We start from the raw sequence: 22,742 nt of genomic DNA, 5'->3' as shown, positions 1-22,742 counted from the left end.
AGCTCGCCGTTATTAGGCGAGTGACGACACCATTTCCCACAGTGCTATACCGTGTAGTAGTCGGGAAATTGCTTGAGTTGTCGGTATAGCTAGTTGAAACGGTTGATTAATTCCGTTTTCAAAATTAGCTATTAAAAATAAAAAATAAAAGTGAATTTTAAAATATCTCTAGCCCGAAATGTCTGCAAGGCGAATGTCAGATATGGGGGATGTCAGCGTCAAGGCAGATCGCTAACCAGTGCTAGCCAGCAATCGGGACTAAGTGTAGAAGTTGACGTTATATAGCTGTATCCCGGTCTAATTACTTGCCATTCCGTAATTTATTCCGCTTCAACTTTGTTTGAAGTTATTTTATGTTTTATATAAGTATTTCGCTCAGGAATTTTCGCTGGTAAGTTTTCCAACATATTTAACCTAGCAATTAAGCTAACTATATAGCTTGTTGACTTGCAGTCACAGTAATCAAAGGGGGTTGAATGACGCAAATCATACTACAGACGTAATAAGAAAACTTTGGCTTAGATAGTGTATATGTTTTAACTGAATTCTAAAGCCAGTGACTCCCCAACCCATTTACAAGTTTGCGTGCATGCGTATGTATTAGCTACATGTTTTCTGCATCGATTAGCGTACAGTAGTACACATGCACGTAGAAATGTAACATTTAATTGTATTTTACAGGCCTGCGACCGTAGAACGGCCATGGGAAAGTGGCATCCGTTTGAAAACATACGAACTAACCTGATGAATAATCCACCACTTGTCGTATTTTTCCTGTGTATGGTGTTAATGGCCGCAGCTTTCATAGGCTTCGGAGCCTATACTAATAAACACGACGTTAGGGACCCAGACGTGACTCAGGTGAGCTCTGTTTATTTATTTTTACACATACACGTGCGCGAGCAATGTAAGATGAGACTTAAAGTATTGTTTTTAGCTGCTTTATTCTCTTGATCCTTTGTGGTTTGTGAATATCATCCAAACCTGTAAAGTTTACCATGGAAAACTCTGTAAATATTACATAGCATTATGATATAAATGCATTGTCAAAAATGAATATTAGTTGAATCAGTTCAATTATGTTCATCACTTTGCTCCCCAAAATCTTCCAGGACTGGAACCAGATTTTAAGCTCTTTAGCAGCCTTGAAGTTATGTGCACTGGATACTGACACAGAGGGCAAGGCTGCTTCTGCAGATGCACAGCATATAAGCAAATCTCTGTTGCTGGGGCATGAGGCTGCAGGTGAAGTCTCAGCTAATTACAGCCATTGGTCCCTGCTAGTACCCCTGGTCTTGAGTGGAAGCACTCCTAACCAACATCCTGCCAGCTTTAAAATGACACTCAGGGGAAATTTGCTGGGCTTGAAAGGTGAGTGTTGTCTCAAAAGCTCATCCTCCAAAACCTCTGTTTTATAAGCTTGTACATCTTCTTCAGTATTATAGGCCTTTAGTTTTAATCTTAGGTCCTCTATTTAGGCAACAAAATATTTTATCCTGATACACAATGCTCTAATTGTATGGTAGAGAGGGTTTTAGTATATTTATTTAAATGATCAGGCTATTATGTGTATCTCAATTTTATTCAAAGGTCCAGCAGGGAAAACAGTACTCAACCTGACAATACATTTCCTCACTGAGCGGGAGCTGAATGCCAGTCATGCAGGTGATGGAAGTAGCTCAGGATCCACCTGTTTGAGCTTCATGGCACCTGCACATGTCGTGCCTCATACCAGGTGAGTCCTATATCATGCTGACATGGAGGTTTATAATCTGAAGATATCATCCCTTTTTATTTTTCCTATGCCACTCTGGGGTAGCTAACTAGCTAGCTAAATATAAAGTAATGTTAGCCGTAGAGCAGAGATGGGGACTCGAGTTTGTGATATGAGTTTGTTATTCAGCTGTTCATAGAGCATAGGTCCTGGAGCTGGAGAAGCACGACATCAGGCAATATCAACATGCAACACGCTTTTTCTGTTTTTCCACCAGTACAAATTGCAGACGCGATCTGATAAAGCGCGGGATATTCCGAATGTTATTCCGAGTTTTATTTTACAATAGAAGACACCGTTTATAAGTAGGCATTGCTTATCCTGTGTTGTAAATTACACACTCAGTGGCAAAAAGAGTTAAGCACCCAGAAGTAATGTTCCGATTTGGATGTAATTTGGTACACGTGCAGACCAGCGATGGGTATTAAATGATTCGATTTGGAAGGAGCTGGCATGTCTAGTCACCAGACACAGAGGATGCCTCGTAGACGCATTAGACATCACTTGATGAAGTTTGATATGGGTCCCATTGTGGGTTTCCATGAGTCCTGTTGGTCGTATTGTGCAGTTGCCCAGCATGTGGGGCATACAGTCACCCGATGTTGGAACCAGTGGGCACGTGAGGGCACCCACACATGTAGTGAAGGTTCCGGTCGCCCAAGAAAGACCACACCAAGGGAGGATCATCGTATTGTGCGGCAAGCATTACAGAACCCCGTAACATCTGCCACGGACACAGGTATTGGACTCTATACAGCATCCCGTGTCATCCTGCACCGTGACTTGATGACTGGCATCAGCCGAACTACGGGTTCACCTTCCCATGTGTAGGCTGCCGTTAATAACAGCGCAGAGATGGCTGTGTTTGGAGTGGGCCATAAGCGGGATGCATGGACTAACGATGAGTGGCATCGTACCGTGTTTAGTGATGAATCTCGGTTCTGCATTGCCATGGATAACTCTTGTGTGTGCATATGGAGGCACCCAGGGGAGAGGACCAATCATTCCAATTTTCTGCAGAATAACACACCAGTGTTACTCCTGGCGTCATGGTGTGGGGAGCCATAGGGTATGACTTCAGGTCGTGTCTGGGAGTAATACGGGGGATCCTGAAGGCACAGCGCTATGTCAATGACATCCTGCGCCCGCATGTCTTACCCTTCCTGAGACAGCACCCTGGTACAGTCTTTCAACAAGACAGCGCCCATCTACACACATTATGTTGGTCTATGGACTGCTTGTGCCAGGTCCCCTAATCTTTCCCCAATTGAACATGTGTGGGATCAGCTCGGACGTCAGTTCAGACCCAGTGCTAATCTGCAGGATCTTGAGGGCCAGTTACAACAGCTGTGGGCCAACTTAACGCAGGAGAGAATACAACGGTTGTACAATTCTCTTCCACACTGTATCGCCACATGTATCGAGGCCCGGGGCGGGTGCCACACCCTACTAACATGGGACCAGCAGTGTGCCCATACTGCCAACTTTGTTGTCCGTTTGATCTGATACTATAATCGTTGCAATACAGTGACATGACCATTCACCACCTGCAGATTAATTTCATTTCCACCACTCCGTCTGGGTGCTTAACTTTTTTTGTCACTGAGTATATACACTCACCTAGAGGATTATTAGGAACACCTGTTCAATTTCTCATTAATGCAATTATCTAATCAACCAATCACATGGCAGTTGCTTCAATGCATTTAGGGGTGTGGTCCTGGTCAAGACAATCTCCTGAACTCCAAACTGAATGTCAGAATGGGAAAGAAAGGTGATTTAAGCAATTTTGAGCGTGGCATGGTTGTTGGTGCCAGACGGGCCGGTCTGAGTATTTCACAATCTGCTCAGTTACTGGGATTTTCACGCACAACCATTTCTAGGGTTTACAAAGAATGGTGTGCAAAGGGAAAAACATCCAGTATGCGGCAGTCCTGTGGGCGAAAATGCCTTGTTGATGCTAGAGGTCAGAGGAGAATGGGCCGACTGATTCAAGCTGATAGAAGAGCAACTTTGACTGAAATAACCACTCGTTACATCCAAGGTATGCAGCAAAGCATTTGTGAAGCCACAACACGCAAAACCTTGAGGCGGATGGGCTACAACAGCAGAAGACCCCACCGGGTACCACTCATCTCCACTACAAATAGGAAAAAGAGGCTACAATTTGCATGAGCTCACCAAAATTGGACAGTTGAAAACTGGAAAAATGTTGCCGTTCTGAAGGCGAAAGGGGGTCAAACACCGTATTACTATGGTGTTCCTAATAATCCTTTAGGTGAGTGTATATACATTGTATTTGTTCTACAGTAACACAGACTGGCCTATAGGCGTTGCTTAACCTGTGTCGTAACTTATATATACACAAAGGATTATTAGGAACACCATACTAATACGATGTTTGACCCCCTTTCGCCTTCAGAACTGCCTTAATTCTACGTGGCATTGATTCAACAAGGTGCTGAAAGCATTCTTTAGAAATGTTGGCCCATATTGATAGGATAGCATCTTGCAGTTGATGGAGATTTGTGGGATGCACATCCAGGGCACGAAGCTCCCGTTCCACCACATCCCAAAGATGCTCTATTGGGTTGAGATCTGGTGACTGTGGGGGCCATTGTAGTACAGTGAACTCATTGTCATGTTCAAGAAACCAATTTGAAATGATTCGAGCTTTGTGACATGGTGCATTATCCTGCTGGAAGTAGCCATCAGAGGATGGGTACATGGTGGTCATAAAGGGATGGACATGGTCAGAAACAATGCTCAGGTAGGCCGTGGCATTTAAACGATGCCCAATTGGCACTAAGGGGCCTAAAGTGTGCCAAGAAAACATCCCCCACACCATTACACCACCACCACCAGCCTGCACAGTGGTAACAAGGCATGATGGATCCATGTTCTCATTCTGTTTACGCCAAATTCTGACTCTACCATTTGAATGCAGAAATCGAGACTCATCAGACCAGGCAACATTTTTCCAGTCTTCAACTGTCCAATTTTGGTGAGCTTGTGCAAATTGTAGCCTCTTTTTCCTATTTGTAGTGGAGATGAGTGGTACCCGGTGGGGTCTTCTGCTGTTGTAGCCCATCCGCCTCAAGATTGTGCATGTTGTGGCTTCACAAATGCTTTGCTGCATACCTTGGTTGTAACGAGTGGTTATTTCAGTCAAAGTTGCTCTTCTATCAGCTTGAATCAGTCGGCCCATTCTCCTCTGACCTCTAGCATCAACAAGGCATTTTCGCCCACAGTACTGTCGCATACTGGATGTCTTTCCCTTTGCACACCATTCTTTGTAAACCCTAGAAATGGTTGTGCGTGAAAATCCCAGTAACTGAGCAGATTGTGAAATACTCAGACTGGCCCGTCTGGCACCAACAACCATGCCACGCTCAAAATTGCTTAAATCACCTTTCTTTCCCATTCTGACATTCAGTTTGGAGTTCAGGAGATTGTCTTGACCAGCACCACACCCCTAAATGCATTGAAGCAACTTGCCATGTGATTGGTTGATTAGATAATTGCATTAATGAGAAATTGAACAGGTGTTCCTAATAATCCTTTAGGTGAGTGTACATTGTGTTGTTATACAGTAACGTAGATTCGAATAGATTGGCATAAATCTGATCATTCGGCTGATATGTCCCAAAAACACTCTTTCATTTCTGACATACCCTTCCAAGTCAAGCTATATTTTCTTACAACTTAGAAAGTGCCCACACCTCTTCATTGTGCTTGGTGTATGGCATGTAGTGTTATGTATTAAATTATTTGGAGTTCTGTCATGCATTCAAATTTAACAATTTAAATAAAGTAACACCAGCAAATAATTCGACTGAAAAGTAATGTCACTGACTACTCTCCCATAACTAAAAGAGCAGCATGACTGCACACATTATTTTAACTTCTTACCATGGAGTTTGCAGTGTTACTTGCATAATCTTTATTTAATTGCATGCACACACACAAGCTGAGAGACAAATCAATTTTATGCATTAATTGGAGTTTTTGCTTTAGAATGATGTGTAAAAAGCTGTATATATGCATTTACTTTAGCAGCATGACAGACCAAGTCTGGGTAATACTCATTCATTAGCCAATCACATCACTTTAACATAGTTGAGGGCAGGGTCCAGCATGATTTGGTCTGAGCAGCGCTCCAGAGCAGAGCCTGTCTGATATTCTTTTAGCACAGTAATGTATGCATATACGTATGGTCCAACTTAGGAATTTATGCCGAAATTTCCTGCAAGAGATGTTTTCATCATAATGATATTTTTGAGAAAGTAGTAGTTTTAAAATCTACATTAGAAAAGTGCTTACGTTCTTACAAAAATTTTATTGCTTGAAAGGCATTTGAAATAGCAATTGCTTTGAAAATGTATGCTTAAGGAACTATGAGACATGTAGTTTTTGAGCTGTTCAAGTGGTGATTCTCATTTAGTTGCATCAGCTACTAATAGAAAAAAATAAGCGGTTAAATATTTGATAAATAGTAAGGTCAAATTGGAACCACGATGAAGACTCTTTGTCTCTTTGAAGAATTTTGTGACTCATGAACGCCTCTGCCGTAGAGATGCACAATATATTGCTTAATGTTGGTATTGACCGATATGCACTGAAAAACCTATATATTGTCATCAGGTCATTGTGAGTCTTGGTTGATATTTCTGGCTGATATTTAAACTAAACCAATATCAAAAGTTAGCAGCATTAGAACTAAAGATACAACTACTAAAATAATGCAGATGATTGCATTGGACTGCCAGCCATATTCCTTAGTTTAGGACAAAAGATAAATTTTTTTCCCCCAAAGTTCTAGGTTCGTGGCATGTGCTATACGGACAAAAGTACAGCGGTACCTCGGTTCTCAAACTCACTAGAACTCGAATTTATTGAAAGTCGAACAAACCAGTTTGACCTAGAACTCGATCTGAATATCAGAAGTCGAACCGTGAAGGCTGACCTAATATAAATTGTACTCGCCAGGAAATGAGTCATACTACAATGCAATTCTTACTTGAATGCCTTCTTCACAGACTGGACGATTAACCAAATACGCAACATTACAGTAACTAACAATAAACAAATCACTAACTTACGTGTACTATTAGAGCATTTATGTAATTTATTTAAACTTTATTTTACCAGGTAAATTAACTGAAAACCAGTTCTCACTATTTTACGTGATATTCGGGAGAAATAGCAGATTACGCATCGGAACTGCCTGGGATACAAACGTCATGCATGTAACTAAACTCTTCACAGCCAATAAGGGCAAAGGTGTGTCGTCACGGAGGCGGTTCCAGTTTGTGCAGCCGGGTGAGAGGTCGCAATGCATCTAACCGTAATGCATTGCGTCAGGATCAGAATGCGTTTCTTTCAGCCAGCGCTGTATGCAAGTCGAACGCACCCAATGACTGGACTGGGGAAACAAACTGAAACGCGGACTTAATACAGAGGACTAATGACAACAACCAGAAACAGCTGAACACATGGGGATCCCACACGAGCTTAACGAGGGGGCGTGGCACACAGAAGGAGCGGACGATCGGGGCAGGACAGGGGTAATGTTGGGATAAGATCTTTATCGTTTTGGAAGCCATAAAAAAAATGCTCTTGTTTTAACCTGCTCATTTTGTGTTTAAATGCTAAAAAAAAAAAAAAAAAAAAACATTTAGGTGTAATTTTGGGGGGCAGGGAACCAATTCATTGGTTTTCCATTATTTTTTATGGGAAAAATTCAATCAGAACTCGAAATTTTTAGGATTGGATCCAGAGTCCAGAATGGATTAAGTTCGAGAACCAAGGTACCGCTGTATTGGGACATACCTCTTGATTATTGAATTCAAGTGTTTCATTCAGGCACATTGCCACTGGTGTATAACATCAAACATCTAGCCATGCAGTCAGGTTTATAGATATTTGTGAAAGTGGGTCATTCTGAAGAGCTTGGTGAATTCAAGTGTGGTTCTGTCATAGGATTCCACCTTTGCAATAAGTCAGTTCTTGAAATTTCTTCCCTGCTAGATATTCCATGGATCACCTCTAAGTGGTAATATTGCAAAGTGGAACTATGCATACATGCTTGCTTCTCGAGAGAGAAGATTTGTTGCACATTCTGCATGTCCATTGGGCTTGAAAGTGGGCTGTTTTATGTTACGTTTGGGGGCATAGTTAATACTGTTACATAACAGTCTAGAATTTTTTAATCAAAAAAAATATGTGGGATTTATATTAGTAAGAGGAAACAAAAGTATTTCAGATTCAAGGTATGTCAGTTCCACGTATCAAACTCTCTTTATTCAACCGAGGTAAATTCGAGATTTCCACTCTATGGCACCTTTGAGAATCGGCACTTAAGTTAGCATTAGCCTAAATATTCTCTGTCAAAAACATAATTTAATGAATTGGAAAAATGTTACACGCCTGTCGTGTACATACTCCTCGTCTGGTATACATGTTGTTTTTAACCAGTGGAAATGAGAGCTGGTTCTCAAGTCGTGCCACTTCCGCACGAGCACCTGCACGGTGCTAGTAGGGAAAAGAACCTGAGACTTCATCAAAGATACCAAACCAAAGGTCTCCACCTCTACTCAACTTCCCAGTTTGTCAGGGTCTGCTGACCAGGTGAGGAGAGAGCTGGGGAAACTCCACAGAGGCAAGGCTGCGAAGCTATGCAGGGTCCTACAGTACCTGTTCTTCCTCTTCCTGAGTCTACAGAAGGTGCCCTAGTTCTGGAAGACATTTTGTGTGCTGCCCATTCCAAAGAGAGGGTGCTCCAGCTAACTTAAGGACTTTAGACCAGTTTACTTCACATATCACGAAGGCCTTTGAGAGGATGGTACTGAAACAGCTTTGACCACTGGCAACAGACCAGTTGGATACCCTGGATTTTGCCTACCAGGCACACACAAGGTGTAGACGATGCTCTGAACTACTAGCTTCATAGAGCCAGCTCCCACATAGACAAAGCCGGAACTAGTCAGGGTCATGTTCTTTGACTTCTCCACTGCCTTTAACACTATCCAGCCTTTCCAATGCAGGACATTGCAGCTTGATCTCCCCACAGTCTCCTGGATCATGGACAGGTGACATTTTACAAGGTTCTGGGACTGTGTGTCAGATGGCGGTGAGAAACACTGGGGCAGTTCAAGGAACCGTCCTGTCCCCATTCCTATTTGTCTTCTGCACATCAGACTTCCCTTACAACTTCAGCTATTGCAATCTACATATGTTCTTTGATGACTCCTCCATTGTAGGATATATCTGCAATGGAGATGAGTCAGAGAACAGAGGACTAGTAGAGGAACTTTGTCTTCAGGTGCTGGGGGAACAACCTGCAGCTCAACACCAGCAAGACAAAAGAGCTGGTGGTGGACTTCCAGCATAACAGGGAGCTCTTGAGACCAGTCACCATCCAAGGGGAGGAAGTGGAGGTGGTGCAGGGCTGCACGATCCTGGGGGTCCATCTTAACAGCAGACTGGACTGAGTGGACAACACAGTGGCACTGTACAAAAAAAGAAAAGTGCAGACTTTACTTTCTGAGGTCTTCTGACATGTGTGGCAAGCTGCTGTGTATGTTTCATTAGTCCATAGTGACCAGTGTGCTGTTCTACGTCGTGCCCTGCTGGGGAAGTGCCATCAATGCAAATGATGTCAAAAGCATGAACAAACCCATCAGGAAGAGCAGAACTGTCCTTGGACCCACTGGAGGCAGTGGCAGAGAAGAGGATGTTAACAAAATTGGACAATATCATGAACAGTTCTACCCATTCTCTTCAGGGGGTACTATCCTGGAGTACATTAAGCCATTGGCTATTTCACCATGGTGGACTAAAAACGCTATGGGGGATCGTTCCTGCCTGCTGCCATAACACATCACAACATTTCCTCACGGGTGCCATTCCCCCTGCAGCCATAACCTAAGGAAGTATTCTGTCTTGCATTAAAAGATGTTATGATACAGTCTGGTGCATTTTGTCCCAATTTGCACACTATTATTCTTCCCTTTAAATATCTGTTTTTGGTAACACATTCTGTTTTCAAAATATTTTATTTAGTTATGTACTGTGTACTTTATAAATCGGTTTGCACTTTATATTCTTTGCACTGTGTGTACGGTTTTTGTACACTGTTTGGTACTATATGTATGTTTGTCTGTGCACTATGTTCTTGCTGTCATATGCACCAGAATTTCCCCTTGGGATCAATAACTTTAATCTTAATAACATATGTCAAGTATGGACAGACTGTATCAGCAGGTCACAAGTCAAAGTTTTCTGACAGAGAATGATTGACACTTAATACAATGTGCAGAACTATTCCTGGAGAGAATTTTTAGTAAAATTGGGCATACTGTAAAAGTGAATTCAGCAGTTTTTTTTTTTTTTGCTCATTTTATTTAGAGAGAAAATATTGCATTGATACATTAATATGGAGCCCCTAAAGGGATCTGTGCAAAAAAGTAAAATGATGTTACTTTCAGATGTTATGTACATTAGTCTGTCACAAACAAAAATAAAAGTCATTTATCAGTGTGCACAATTATTCACAAATTTTTCTGTTTACCATCAAGAGAACTAATAAGTTAGTTTGTTATTCAGTCTATATAAGGAATAACAATCGGCTTTTCTATACAGTCCACTTTACCAAGTTCAATGTCCTTGGTCCAGTAGTTCTCAATCTTCTAGAAATTGGCAGTAGATCTTGTTCATTTTTTACACCATCTGCAAGTCTGAATGGTTGGACAAGTTCATCACTTATGATTGCAGCTCATGTTATCACTCCACCATCTTATTGGTGCTTGGAGAAGGTGTCCATCCACAAGCCCATCCATTTTCTGCCCGCAAAACCTTTGTAAATCAGTCTTCAAATGTGTCCATGCCCATTCTTGATGTTGTATCTTGTGTGCCTTATTGAAGTCTTAATCTTGAAATGTTGCAGCCTTTGTGATTTTAGCAGTGTCACGTAGCACACTGCATTTAGTACTTCTGGAGATTCCCTTCTGATTGCAGTTTTGAAAAATTGTGGCATTTGATTCTAAATAATTCTGCACAGGGAAGTATGTGTTGTTTCCTATTTTACTACACAAAGTAAGTACTCAGACCAAAACTCAGACCAAGTATTGAGCATGCTTTATTTTTAAGCAGTCTGTTCTTAATTGGAGAAAAATCTGGGCTGAAACTATTAGTTAGAAGTGATGATACAAGCAAAATACACACTTGCCTAATAATTCTGCATGTGGTGTATCCTTAAGAGATATAAACTTAAGATAGGTGCTATGCATCACAAGGAAAAAAATGACAGACCTGAATTAGAACCTCTGGGATATAGGTGCAAGAAACACTGCATTGTGAGATTCACAAAGCTAGAATTTTTGGTGGGTCTGCCACTCAGAAACTGCTTTAAATTCAAAGAAAGCTCATGATGAACATTTTTGTAACTAAACAGGATGCCTCCATTGTGCCCAGCAAGTGAAGAACCGTATGCAGATCATTCTGTTGTAACAGCCATGACTTCAGACCAGTATAAACAAGGTGCCCAATCAGCTAAGCCTTGTTACCGCATGGAGTTTAACCCAGACCCCAAACTTATCATGCTTTCCCAGGTGAGTATACATTTATGCAAGAAACAGGTGAACGGTATGGACCACAGATGTTTTCATTTTTCCAGTAATAACCACACAAATCCCACAACCCTATTTTTACCTGTTTCAATTATAGGGAGACAGAGACCTGGCTGTTCATCATTTAATGATGGTCGCTGGATGCTTGCTAAGTTTATGTGCTGTGCTTTGTTTTGCTGGGAGTTTCTCATTTTCTGTGTCTCGGAAATACCATAGCACTGGGCAGGATCTACAAAAGGTATGCTTTGTGACAAATCTTGTGCCAGATGGTTATGATAGCATATATACCGAACTTGTGTTCTGTTGTATGTTGTGCATCATTTTTGTCACTTAATTTCATTCAGTCGCTTCAGTTATGTTCATCTAGTTATGTATTCTGTTGTTTTTAAGCTTAATACTTATGAGCAATTTACCATTTCTTTTAGATTATTTTTGACTTAGACTATAATTCACTGAACCTGACATAAGGCATAAGTGTTGTGGGAATTTGTTCAAGCAGATTAACTTATATTAAAATACACCGATCAGCCATAACATTAAAACCTCTGTCAAGTCAAGTGAATAACATTGATTATCTTGTTACAATGGCACAGGAATGCCATTATATATTACATAAGTGAGCAGTCAGTTCTTGATATGTTGGAAGGAGGAGCAATGAGCAAGTGTAAGGAGTGATTTTTTGACAAAGACCAAATTGTAATATTTAGATGACTGGGTCAGAGCATCTTCAAAATGGCAGGCCTTGTGGTGTGTTCCCAGTATGCAATGGCTAGTACCTACCGAGAACGGTCCAAAGATGACCAACCAGTGAATCAGCAACGGCGTCATGGGTCCCCAAGGCTCATTGGGATGGAAGGTTAAACTCCTCTTGTCTGATCCCACAGGAGAGCTACTTTAGCACAAATTGCTGAAAAAGTTAATGCTGCTATAACTGATAGGTGTCTGAACACTGTGCATCGCAGCTTGCCGCGTAGTCACAAATCGGTCAGAGTGCCCATGCTGACCCTTGTCTGTTGCCAAAAAGTGCCTACAATCAGAGTGGGAGCCACCAATAAATTAATGGGGGGGCAATTGAAATGTCCCTAGAGCTAGCTTCTGTAGCCGAGGATCGGACCTCCAAGGTCCCCTCCTTCGGCCACTGCCCAACACGCACTGCACCCGACCCCTTTAGCCCCTCCTACAGGTGGTGAGCCCATTGGAGGGGGGACCCATGTGCCTTCTTCGGGCTGTGTACGACCAGGCCCCATGGGTGTAGGCCTGGCCACCAGGCGCTCGCCAACGAGCCCCACCTCCAGGCCTGGCTCCTGGGGACATGGAATTTCACCTCTCTGGTGGGGAAGGAGCTTGAGCTGGTGCGCGAGGCCGCGAGGTTCCGACTAGATGTAGTCGGGCTCACCTCGACGCACGACTTGGGCTCTGGAACCAGTCTCCTCGAAGGGGGTTGGACCTTCTTCCACTGTGGAGTTGCTCACGGGGAGAGGCGCCGGGCAGGGGTGGGCATACTTACCGCCCCCTGGCTGGGCGCCTGTACATTGGGGTTCACCGCGGTGGACGAGAGGGTAGCCTCCCTTCGCCTTCGGGTGGGGGGACAGGTCCTGACTGTTGTTTGCGCTTATGCACCAAACAGCAGTTCAGAATACCCACCCTTTTTGGAGTCCTTGGAAGGGGTGTTGAAGAGCGCTCCTCCCAGGGACTCTCTTGTTCTGCTGAGGGACTTCAATGCTCACGTGGGCAATGACAGTGAAACCTGGAGGGGCGTGATTGGGAGGAACGGCCCCCTCGATCTGAACCCAAGTGGTGTTTTGTTATTGGACTTCTGTGCTCATCATGGATTATACTGGACTGAATTTTGTATTAGTATTGTAAAGTGAAAATGGGCTTAATTTTCACTGAAAAGTTGACGTCCTCTTTCGTCTCTTACGTTAATGCCCCCTGTCACTGCTAAAATTGTTCAGGAATGGTTTGAGGAACATGGAAAAAGTTCAAGGTGTTGTCTTGGCCTTGAAATTTCTGCTGGAGCATCTGTGGGTTGTGCTGGACAGACAAGTCCAATCCATGGATGCCCTACCTTGCAACTTACAGTACTTGAAGGATCTGCTGCTAACGTACCACAGAACCTTCAAAGGTGTTAAGGAGTCCATCCCTTCATGGGTCAGAGCTGTTTTGGCAGCACGAGGGGGACCTACACAATATTGGGCAGGTGGTTTTATTATTATGGCTGATCGGTGTATATAAGAATGTGTGTGCATTTGTGTTTATGCACATTTTATTATGATTATTATATTCTGTGCATATTCAGCATTCATTAATCACTCATTTTTCATTTTTATTTCCAGGAATCATTACTCAACTCCTGAATGTTATCAAGTCATCTAGTTTTTCTAGTTTTACCCCATCAACCAACATAAGTAACCAAGTCAGATTGAAAAGGATGGGCGAATAACTGGAATTGAACTTGTGTTGTATCCACTGATTAAATGATTTACCTGAACTGCTGGGCAACAAAATGATGAATGAGTCTACGTCTAGAACATGGCCATCTAGACAATAGCATAATGTTAAACGTGGAAGACCTTTTAGGGATCAAGTCTTTGGTTGGTCTGGACTGACTGTTATACGAAGAGAAACTTTTTTTTTTGGGCAACACCTTTCACAAAATATGTTTTGTGATGTTTATTTCCTCTAAGAGTTTTATTCCATTTCTATATGAAGTGTGTACATATTTTATTAAACAGAGCAGATCTTACAGTTTACTTGGTAGTTTCATGCGTAGCACTATTGCCTCACAACTCCAGCATCCCACTGTTTCCTTGCAAAGCTCCCATATTCTTCCTATGTTACACAGGTTTTCTCTGGGTACTCCTGTTTTCTCCCAAAATCCAAAGATGTGCAGTTTGGTTAACTGCGATTTCTAAAATGCCCATGGTGTGTAATTTTGTGAGTGCATGTAAGCTGTGATGGACTGGCATCCTATGCAGGCTCCTTGTTACCTTTTGTGGTAGAAAAATTATAAATCAACCTCTCTGATAACACAGAGTCACTTAGAATAAAAGTCTGGACCTCTTAGTTTGGTGAGTAAAGGAAATCTCTTTTATTCCAGCGATTTCAGCAAAGCGCTCCCATCACACTCTGGCACTCGGTACCAAGTCACCCCCAGCACACAGAGCAACCAGTAGATAAACCATAGCTCCCAGGACTTCTAAGTCCTGATTGGTCACAAAACATCAACAAACTAAGCTGAAACGTATAACAAACACAATTCTCCTGCTCCATTGGTTCACCTTGGTAGCAAGGTAAAGTTCACCCATTGTACGCAATTTACTGGAGACAGCCTCGGCTTCTATGCTGCATTCCATTTGCCTCGGGATCCGATTTTCGGATTCCGATATTACGTCACATCCGCTAAAAACTCGGGAAAACCGAGTCGGATATGTTCCATCTGCCACAGAAGTGCAATTCCATGGACCTATATCAAAAAGCAAGATTTTTTGCTTAGCCGGACAACTTGCCGGATTTAAGGTACCTCAGTTTAAATGGCCTTTATCTTCGTTCACTTACAATTAGCACGAACTACCTTAAATCTGACAAATAATCCGACTAATCATGAAATCCAATTCTAGACCGGTTAATTGGTAGCCATTGTTAGCAATATCACTTGATAACACATTACGCGCGGTGCTTCATGTATAAAACCCCGTAGCAACATGTCCACAGATAAGTTGGAAGGTATAGTGTGTGCGACCGATTTAATGAGCCACAAATGAGAAGTAGTGCTTAAACAGGATAAAACTACAACTTTCCCTTCTGTTGATAAAGGGCGCAGCCATCTTCGATTCTGAACTCGGAATCCTCTGCGTTATCCGAGATATTTCTCGGATCTCCGAGAAACGGGAGCGCACATGTCATCACTTCCGGCTTCCGAAGGTTCCGAGGGCAAATGGAATAAGAACATAAGAACATAAGAAATTTACAAACGAGAGGAGGCCATTCGGCCCATCAAGCTCGTTTGGGGAGAACTTAGCTAATATCTCAGAGTTGTTAAAATCTTATCTAGCTCTGAATGCACGACTAGACTCTACTTGAGATATGTATATCCTCCTGAGACCCAAGGAAAAAAGTGTCCTTCAATTGTAGGTTATTTGTCTTTGGAGGAAATAAGACATCTTACAATTTATATTTTTTCAAATTTATTCTTATTTTAATTTCACAGCATGTCCTCTTTAGTGCACAACAAGAACAAATACGTTTCCCAACATCAGTGAAAAAATAAATGCAAAAATACAATGTCCACTACAATGGACATAAATGAATAGGTCGGGTCTCAGGAGGATATAGATAATTATATGACATTGAATCACTGTTAATGTTTGGGTGTTCCATTGATTAATGATTAACACATTGACGTATTGTCCCTGAATCACTGAAAATACATGGTTAACATGATTAGTATGATTAACATAAGTATGATTAATATGATTACTTATACATTTCCAGTTGCGTAACATAATATATATTGTCTACCTATTTTATTAAGCTATAACTCTTTGTGCACCAGTTGGGGCGGCTTTGAGTCTCTTCCTGCAAGTGGTCCCCCCCTTTGCTCCATTGTCTGCCTCTCCAAGGTCCGAGCTTTCTTCAGGGTCTGCAGAGCCAACTGTAGGCAGCTATCACAAAGCGAGGTCACACAGTATTCAAAACAATCTCTTCTTGCCTAAGGCCTAAGACATAACAGACCCAATATGCCTCTCCTCCCGGGCCTACTAATGTCCAATTTTACTTCCAAACCTTTCCAAGATAAGTAGATGGAAGATGGATGGATGGTGTGGGTCTTGAAGTAGGAATTTTCCATGCTGAAAAAACCTAATGTATGAACCATTTCAGCTTGTTTTCAACTGGTATTGGAGTATAACTGGAACACAATTGTGACACATTCATATTGATGAATCTTCCACATATATCCTCTGGATTTTTTTAGTTCTAATCAAGATCAGGCTGACTGCAATGACAGTTGCACCACTCTTCCAGGTGGTTGCACTTAACACTGACCCTGATTAACAACTACTGCATGAACTCATGTTTTGTGCCCTTGAGTTATTTCACAAAAAAATGAATTATTTCATTTGTCATTTTTAGTAGGAATCTAATGTAAAATGATAGCTTATTGTTTTCTTGTGTTTTATATCTAGATTTTGCAGCTAGCATATTTCACACTTATCAGCATTTTGCCAGCTCTCTACCTTTTCATGTTGGAACTGAGATTAGATGGAAAAAGGTTAAACATAAAACCAAGGGTTAAAACATCAATGTTTGTGTGTAATTCAGCTCCTTTTAAATGCATATGACATTGCTTAGTGTATCCATCCATTTTCCGCTGTTTATCTGGGGTTGGGTTGCAGGGGCAGCAGTTTAAACAGGGATGCCCAGACCTCCCTCTTACCCGCCACATTCTCCAGCTCCACTGGGGGAAATATAAGATGTTCCCATGCTAGCCAAGAGACATAATCTCTCCAGCATGTCCTGGGTCTGCCCCAGGGCCGCCTCCTGGTTGAACATGCCCGAAACACCTCCCCAGGGAGCCATCCAGGAGGCATCCTTAGATATGTGCCTGAACCACTTCAACTGTGATGACCTATCGATGCAGAGGGGCAGCAGCACTACTTTGAGCCCCTCCTGAATATCTGAGCCCCTCGCCTATCTCTAAGGCTGAGTCCAGCCAGCCTGGGGAAGAAGCTTATTTTGTATTCATGATCTCATTCTTTCAGTCACCACCAAGAGCTTATGACCATTGGTGAGAGTAGGAACGTAGATCCACCAGTAAATTGAGAGCATTGCCATCTGGCTCAGCTCCCTCTTCACCAAAACAGAATGGTACAGCGTCTGCATTACTGCCATTCTTGCACCGATCCATCGGTCGATCTCCTGCTCCCTTTTTACCTCACTCATGAACAAGACCCCAAGATACTCAAGTACACCTCACTGCAGCCTGCAGGATGGGGCGGGGCGAGATGTGGGAGGAGCGAGATGTCACGCAGTGGCCTAATATGGTGAAATACCCATACACTCCGATACTGCAGGTGGCAGAGTGTAGTTTTTCTACTACCATCACTTCAACCACCTTGCCTCAGGAATCCCGGCTCTCTGGTTGAAAACCGGCACACGCTGCACATGTCATCAGAACACTGTCACGCGTGATCTATGTAACATGGATACTGCTGTGAGACAGCTGCCTTCTGGGCTTGGCCAAAAACCTGGAGCAATTCGGATCCGCGGAGTGGATCTGACTGTGCTACGGTCGCTACAGCAATTTGCTGTTCCTTCTTTGGTCAAAGTTGAACTTTTTAATAATGCCAAACAAAGCATCCTTCATACGGGATCATATTATTGAAAAGGAACTAGATCTCCTGTGCCTTACTGAAACATGGCATGAGCCTGGAGTATTCTTATCTCTAAATGAAGCTTGCCCCCCTGGTTACTTTTACATTAAGAAGGCACGCAGCACTGGACATGGTGGTGGTCTTGCTGTCATACATCGTCAGGACCTGGAGTTCTTCTCCCTTCCGTTACCTGTGTTGTCATCATTTGAATGCCTTGCGTTCAAATGTAAGCCTCCTCTGTCATTAACCCTCCTTCTCATCTATCGTCCACCTAAAATTAACTCAGCTTTTTTTCCAGAATTTCAGGGCTTTCTCAGTACACTCTGCACAATCTCTGCCAACATTCTGATACTCGGAGACCTAAACATTCATGTGGACACCACCTCATGTCACTATGCTGCTGAGTTTCTCCATCTACTCGACAGTCTAAATCTGCAGCAACATGTTGATGCTCCCACTCATTCTAGGTGGCACACGCTTGATCTGGTGATAACCAACTCTGTTCCGATCCCAAACCTGCAAGTATGTGACCTTGGGCTGTCTGACCATAAAGCCATTTTCATGGAGTTGCCTCTTTCCTGCTCATCCCACTGCAAACCATCCATCCATCCATCCATCATCTACCGCTTGTCCGAGGCTCGGGTCGCGGGGGCAGCAGCTTCAGGAGAAGCACCCAGACCTCCCTCTCCCCAGCTAACTCCACCAGCTCCTCGGGGGGGACACCGAGGCGTTCCCAGGCCAGCCGAGAGATATAATCCCTCTAGCGAGTCCTGGGCCTGCCCCGGGGCCTCCTCCCTGTAGGACATGCACGGAAAACCTCTCCGGGTAGCCGCCCAGGAGGCATCCGCACCAGATGTCCAAACCACCTCAACTGGCTCCTTTCGACGTGAAGAAGCAGCGGTTCTACTCTGAGGCCCTCCCGGATATCCGAACTTCTCACCCTATCCCTAAGGGAGAGCCCAGACACCCTGCGGAGAAACCTCATTTCGGCCGCTTGTATTCGCGATCTCGTTCTTTCGGTCATTACCCATAGCTCATGACCATAGGTGAGGGTAGGAACAAAGATGGACCAATAGATCGAGAGCTTGGCTTTTTGGCTCAGTTCTTTCTTAGCCACGACGGACCGGTTAAGCGCCTGCAGAACTGCAGACGGCGCTCCGATTCGCCTATCCAGCTCCCGATCTCGCCTACCCTCACTCGTGAACAAGACCCCGAGATACTTAAACTCCTCCACTTGAGGCAGTACGTCTTCCCCAACCCGAAGAGGGCAAACCACCCGTTTCCGGCTGAGAACCATGGTCTCGGACTTGGAGGTGCTAATCCTCATCCCTGCCGCTTCGCACTCGACTGCGAACCGCCCCAGTGCATGCTGGAGATCCCCAGCTGATGAAGCCAACAGGACGACATCGTCTGCAAAAAGCAGCGAGGCAATCCTGAGGTCACCAAACTGGACACCCTCGACACCTTGGCTGCGCCTAGAAATCATTGTCCATAAATATTATAAACAGGACCGATGACAAAGGGCAGCCCTGGCGGAGCCCAACACGCACCGGGAACACGTCCGACTTATTGCCGGCAATGCAGACCAAGCTTCTGCTCCGTTCGTACAGGGACCGGATCGCCCACAACAGCGGACCCCGGACCCCATACTCTCGAAGCACCCCCCACAGAGCACCTCGGGGAACCCGGTCGTAAGCCTTTTCCAAATCCACAAAACACATGTAGACTGGATAGGCAAACTCCCAGGCCCCCTCCAGTACCCTTGCAAGGGTATAAAGCTGGTCCAGTGTTCCACGACCAGGACGAAAACCGCATTGTTCCTCCTGAATCCGAGATTCGACTATCGATCTCACCCTCCTCTCCAGTACCCCGGAATAGACTTTCCCAGGGAGGCTGAGAAGTGTGATCCCCCTGTAGTTGGAACACACCCTCCGGTCCCCCTTCTTAAATAAGGGGACCACCACCCCGGTCTGCCAATCCAGCGGCACTGTTCCTGACCTCCACGCACTGTTGAGAAGGCGTGTCAGCCACGACAGCCCCACAACATCCAGAGCCTTCAGGTACTCAGGGCGAATCTCGTCCACCCCCGGGGCCCGGCCACCACGGAGCTGTTTAACCACCGTGGCCACCTCAGCCCCAGTGATGGGCAAGCCCCCCCCCAGCACCCTCGGGCTCTGTGCCCTCAGATGTCTCAAAGGCAGTGTGCGTAGATGTATTTGAGGCAGGATTGAGGAGTTCCTCAAAGTACTCCTTCCACCTCCGGGTGATGTCCCCAGGTGAGGTCAACAGCCTCCCCCCCCCCACTATAAATAGTAGGAACCAGGAGCTGCTTCCCCCTCCTGATACTCCGGATGGTTTGCCAGAACCTTTTTGAGGCCGACCGAAAGTCACTTTCCATGGCCTCACCGAACTCCTCCCACGCCCGGGTTTTTGCATCTGCGACCGCCCGAGCTGCGTTCCGCCTGGCCAGCCGGTACCCGTCAGCTGCCTCCAGAGACCCCCGGGCTAATAATTCCCGGTAAGCCTCCTTCTTCAGCTTCACGGCCCCCCTCACCTCTGGTGTCCACCATCGGGTACGGGGGTTACCGCCACGACCGGCACCGACCACCCTGCAGCCACAGCTCCGTACGGCCGCTTCCACAATGGAGGTCCGGAACAGGGTCCATTCAGACTCAATGTCCCCAACCTCCCCCGGCATGCAGTTGGAATTCTGCCGGAGGCACGAGTTAAAGCTCCAGCGAACAGGAGCCTCTGCCAGACGTTCCCAGCATACCCTCACTATGCGCTTGGGTCTACCAGGTCTGACCAGCTTCCTCCCCTGCCACCTGAGCCAACTCATCACCAGGTGGTGATCAGTTGACAGCTCTGCCCCCCTCTTTAGACGGAAGGCCGCAGATCAGATGATACGATTATAAAATCGATCATCGACCTGTAGCCCCGGGCATGTTCGTACCATGTCCACTTATGGACACCCTTATACTCAAACATGGTGTTTGTTATGGACAAACCATGCATTGCACAGAAGTCCAATAACAGAACACCACTCGGGTTCAGATCAGGGAGGCCGTTCCTCCCAATCACCCCCTTCCAGGTCACACTGTCATTGCCCACGTGAGCGGTGAAGTCCCCCAGCAAAACGATGGTATCCCCCCGCGGCACACCAAATAGCATACCGCTAAGGGAATCCAAGAAGGCCGGGTACTCCGAACTGACATTCGGCGCATAAGCGCAGATGACAGTCAGAGACCTATCCCCGACCCGAAGGCGCAGGGAAACAGCCCTCTCGTTCACCGGGGTAAACTCCGTTGTTAATTCACCGAGCTGTGGGGCCACCAATAGCCCCACAACCATCTTCTCAAGCCGCAAACCACTTCTTACTCGGATGCTACTGTGGAAAATTATTGCAATTTCATGAATTTCTTCAGAAATAAAATAGCAACCATCTGGTCCCTTCTCTCCTGTCCCTCTAGTTCATCAACCACCTTTACCATGCCAACTGACTCACTGTAAGGGCCTATCAGTCCTCTCAGCTACCTCTCCACTGCCACACAGCAGGAGATTGAGGCCATCATTACAAAGATGAAACCATCTACTTCTGCGTTGGACCCATTTCCCACAGCACTGGTTAAGTCTAATCTTACTGTCATTAGCCCTATTATTACCCAGGTAATAAACCTTTCTCTTCAGGCTGGTTTTGTTCCCCATGCACTAAAAACTGCTATCATTAAGCCACTACTCAAAAAACACATACTTGATCCAGATAATCTAGCTAATTATAGACCCATCTCAAACCTCCCATTTCTTTCAAAAGTGCTGGAAAAAGTAGTGGCAGCTTGTCTTCATAATCATCACAGCTTGAACAGTTTATATGAAACATTTCAGTCTGGTTTTCGTCAAGGCCACAGCACAGACACAGCACTGGTAAGGCTGACAAATGACTTACTGATGATAGCTGGCTCTCCTTCCCTTCTTATTCTTCTGGATTTGTCTGCCGCTTTTGACACCGTCGACCACAACATCCTATTACACCGGTTACATACCACCATTGGCCTCTCTGACTCCGCTTATAATTGGTTCTTCTCCTATCTCTCAGGGAGAACAGAGTATGTCGCCCTGGGAAAAGCTATATCTGACTCCCACACTGTTACTTTCGGTGTCCCCCAAGGCTCGGTGCTAGGACCGACTCTCTTCACCTTATACCTGCTTCCCCTCGGTCACATTATCACCAGACATGGTTTATCTTTCCACTGTTATTCTGTTGACACGCAGCTTTATTTGAAGACATCCTTGCAACCTGCAGCTCTCACCACATGCCTGGAGGAGATAAAGTCATGGATGAAGCTTAACTTTCTTCAGCTTAACACCTCCAAGACAGAGGCCATTATAGTCGGCACTCCGCACCAGCTTCGCACCTCCACCGTCACTGGTATCACTTTCTCTAATCAAGATATTACACTATCCTCGGTTATAACCAATCTTGGTGTAAAAATGGACCCCCACCTCACTTATGAAGCCCACATCCAACAGCTCTGTAAGACCTCATTCTTTCATCTCAAGAACATCACCAAACTACGTCCCTCATTGACCTTGGCAGATGCTGAAAGATTGGTCCACGCCTTCGTCTCTTCCAGGTTGGACTATTGCAATGCACTTTTCATCAGCACAACTAGTAAGAACATTCAAAAACTCCAGCACATCCAAAACAGTGCTGCCAGAATTTTGATGAGGGTCCTAAAATTCAACCGCATCACTCCTATTCTCAAGACACTTCACTGGCTTCCTGTTTCACTCCGCATTGAATATAAGGTCCACTCCTCACCCATGAATGTGTTCATGGAACTGCCCCCTCTTACCTCATCACTGTTCAGACCTCTTCTTCATGTTCCCTTCGTTCTTCCTCCTCCTACCTCCTTAAAACTCCTAGAACTACGCTCCGCACAATGGAGGATCGAGGTTTCTGCTCAA

The 22,742-nt window shown here is 44.6% G+C and overlaps 1 protein-coding gene across 2 annotated transcripts; it reads left to right on the top strand.

Moving 5' to 3' along the window:
- Window positions 1–30: 30 nt before the first annotated feature.
- Window positions 31–14,156, top strand: LOC111861118 (insulin-like growth factor-binding protein 3 receptor). Of its 2 annotated transcripts, XM_023845450.2 has the most exons (7): window positions 33–391; window positions 682–861; window positions 1,113–1,371; window positions 1,591–1,735; window positions 11,229–11,385; window positions 11,501–11,641; window positions 13,740–14,156. In XM_023845450.2, exons 2-7 carry the CDS (start codon window positions 703–705, stop codon window positions 13,758–13,760), a joined length of 882 nt encoding a protein of 293 aa, XP_023701218.1. In that variant the 5' UTR covers window positions 33–391; window positions 682–702; the 3' UTR covers window positions 13,761–14,156. The 2 variants fall into 2 exon arrangements, with proteins under 2 accessions (XP_072565217.1, XP_023701218.1); XM_072709116.1 differs by lacking the exons at window positions 11,229–11,385; window positions 11,501–11,641; window positions 13,740–14,156 and adding an exon at window positions 9,099–10,322 and having other exon boundaries at window positions 31–391.
- The last annotated feature ends 8,586 nt before the right edge of the window (window positions 14,157–22,742 follow it).

This window comes from Paramormyrops kingsleyae, chromosome 2 (assembly GCF_048594095.1).
Source record: "Paramormyrops kingsleyae isolate MSU_618 chromosome 2, PKINGS_0.4, whole genome shotgun sequence".
NCBI classification, from domain to species: Eukaryota; Metazoa; Chordata; class Actinopteri; order Osteoglossiformes; family Mormyridae; genus Paramormyrops; species Paramormyrops kingsleyae.
Note: the sequence above shows the minus strand (reverse complement) of the source record. Positions and strands in the feature narration are given on the sequence as shown.

Coding starts and splice junctions, on each gene's coding strand:
- LOC111861118 (XM_023845450.2), top strand. CDS start 703: ATGGGAAAGTGGCATCCGTTTGAAAACATACGAACTAACCTGATGAAT. Junction 1,372..1,590: donor AAATTTGCTGGGCTTGAAAG/GTGAGTGTTGTC, acceptor TTTTATTCAAAG/GTCCAGCAGGGAAAACAGTA. Junction 11,386..11,500: donor AACTTATCATGCTTTCCCAG/GTGAGTATACAT, acceptor TTTCAATTATAG/GGAGACAGAGACCTGGCTGT.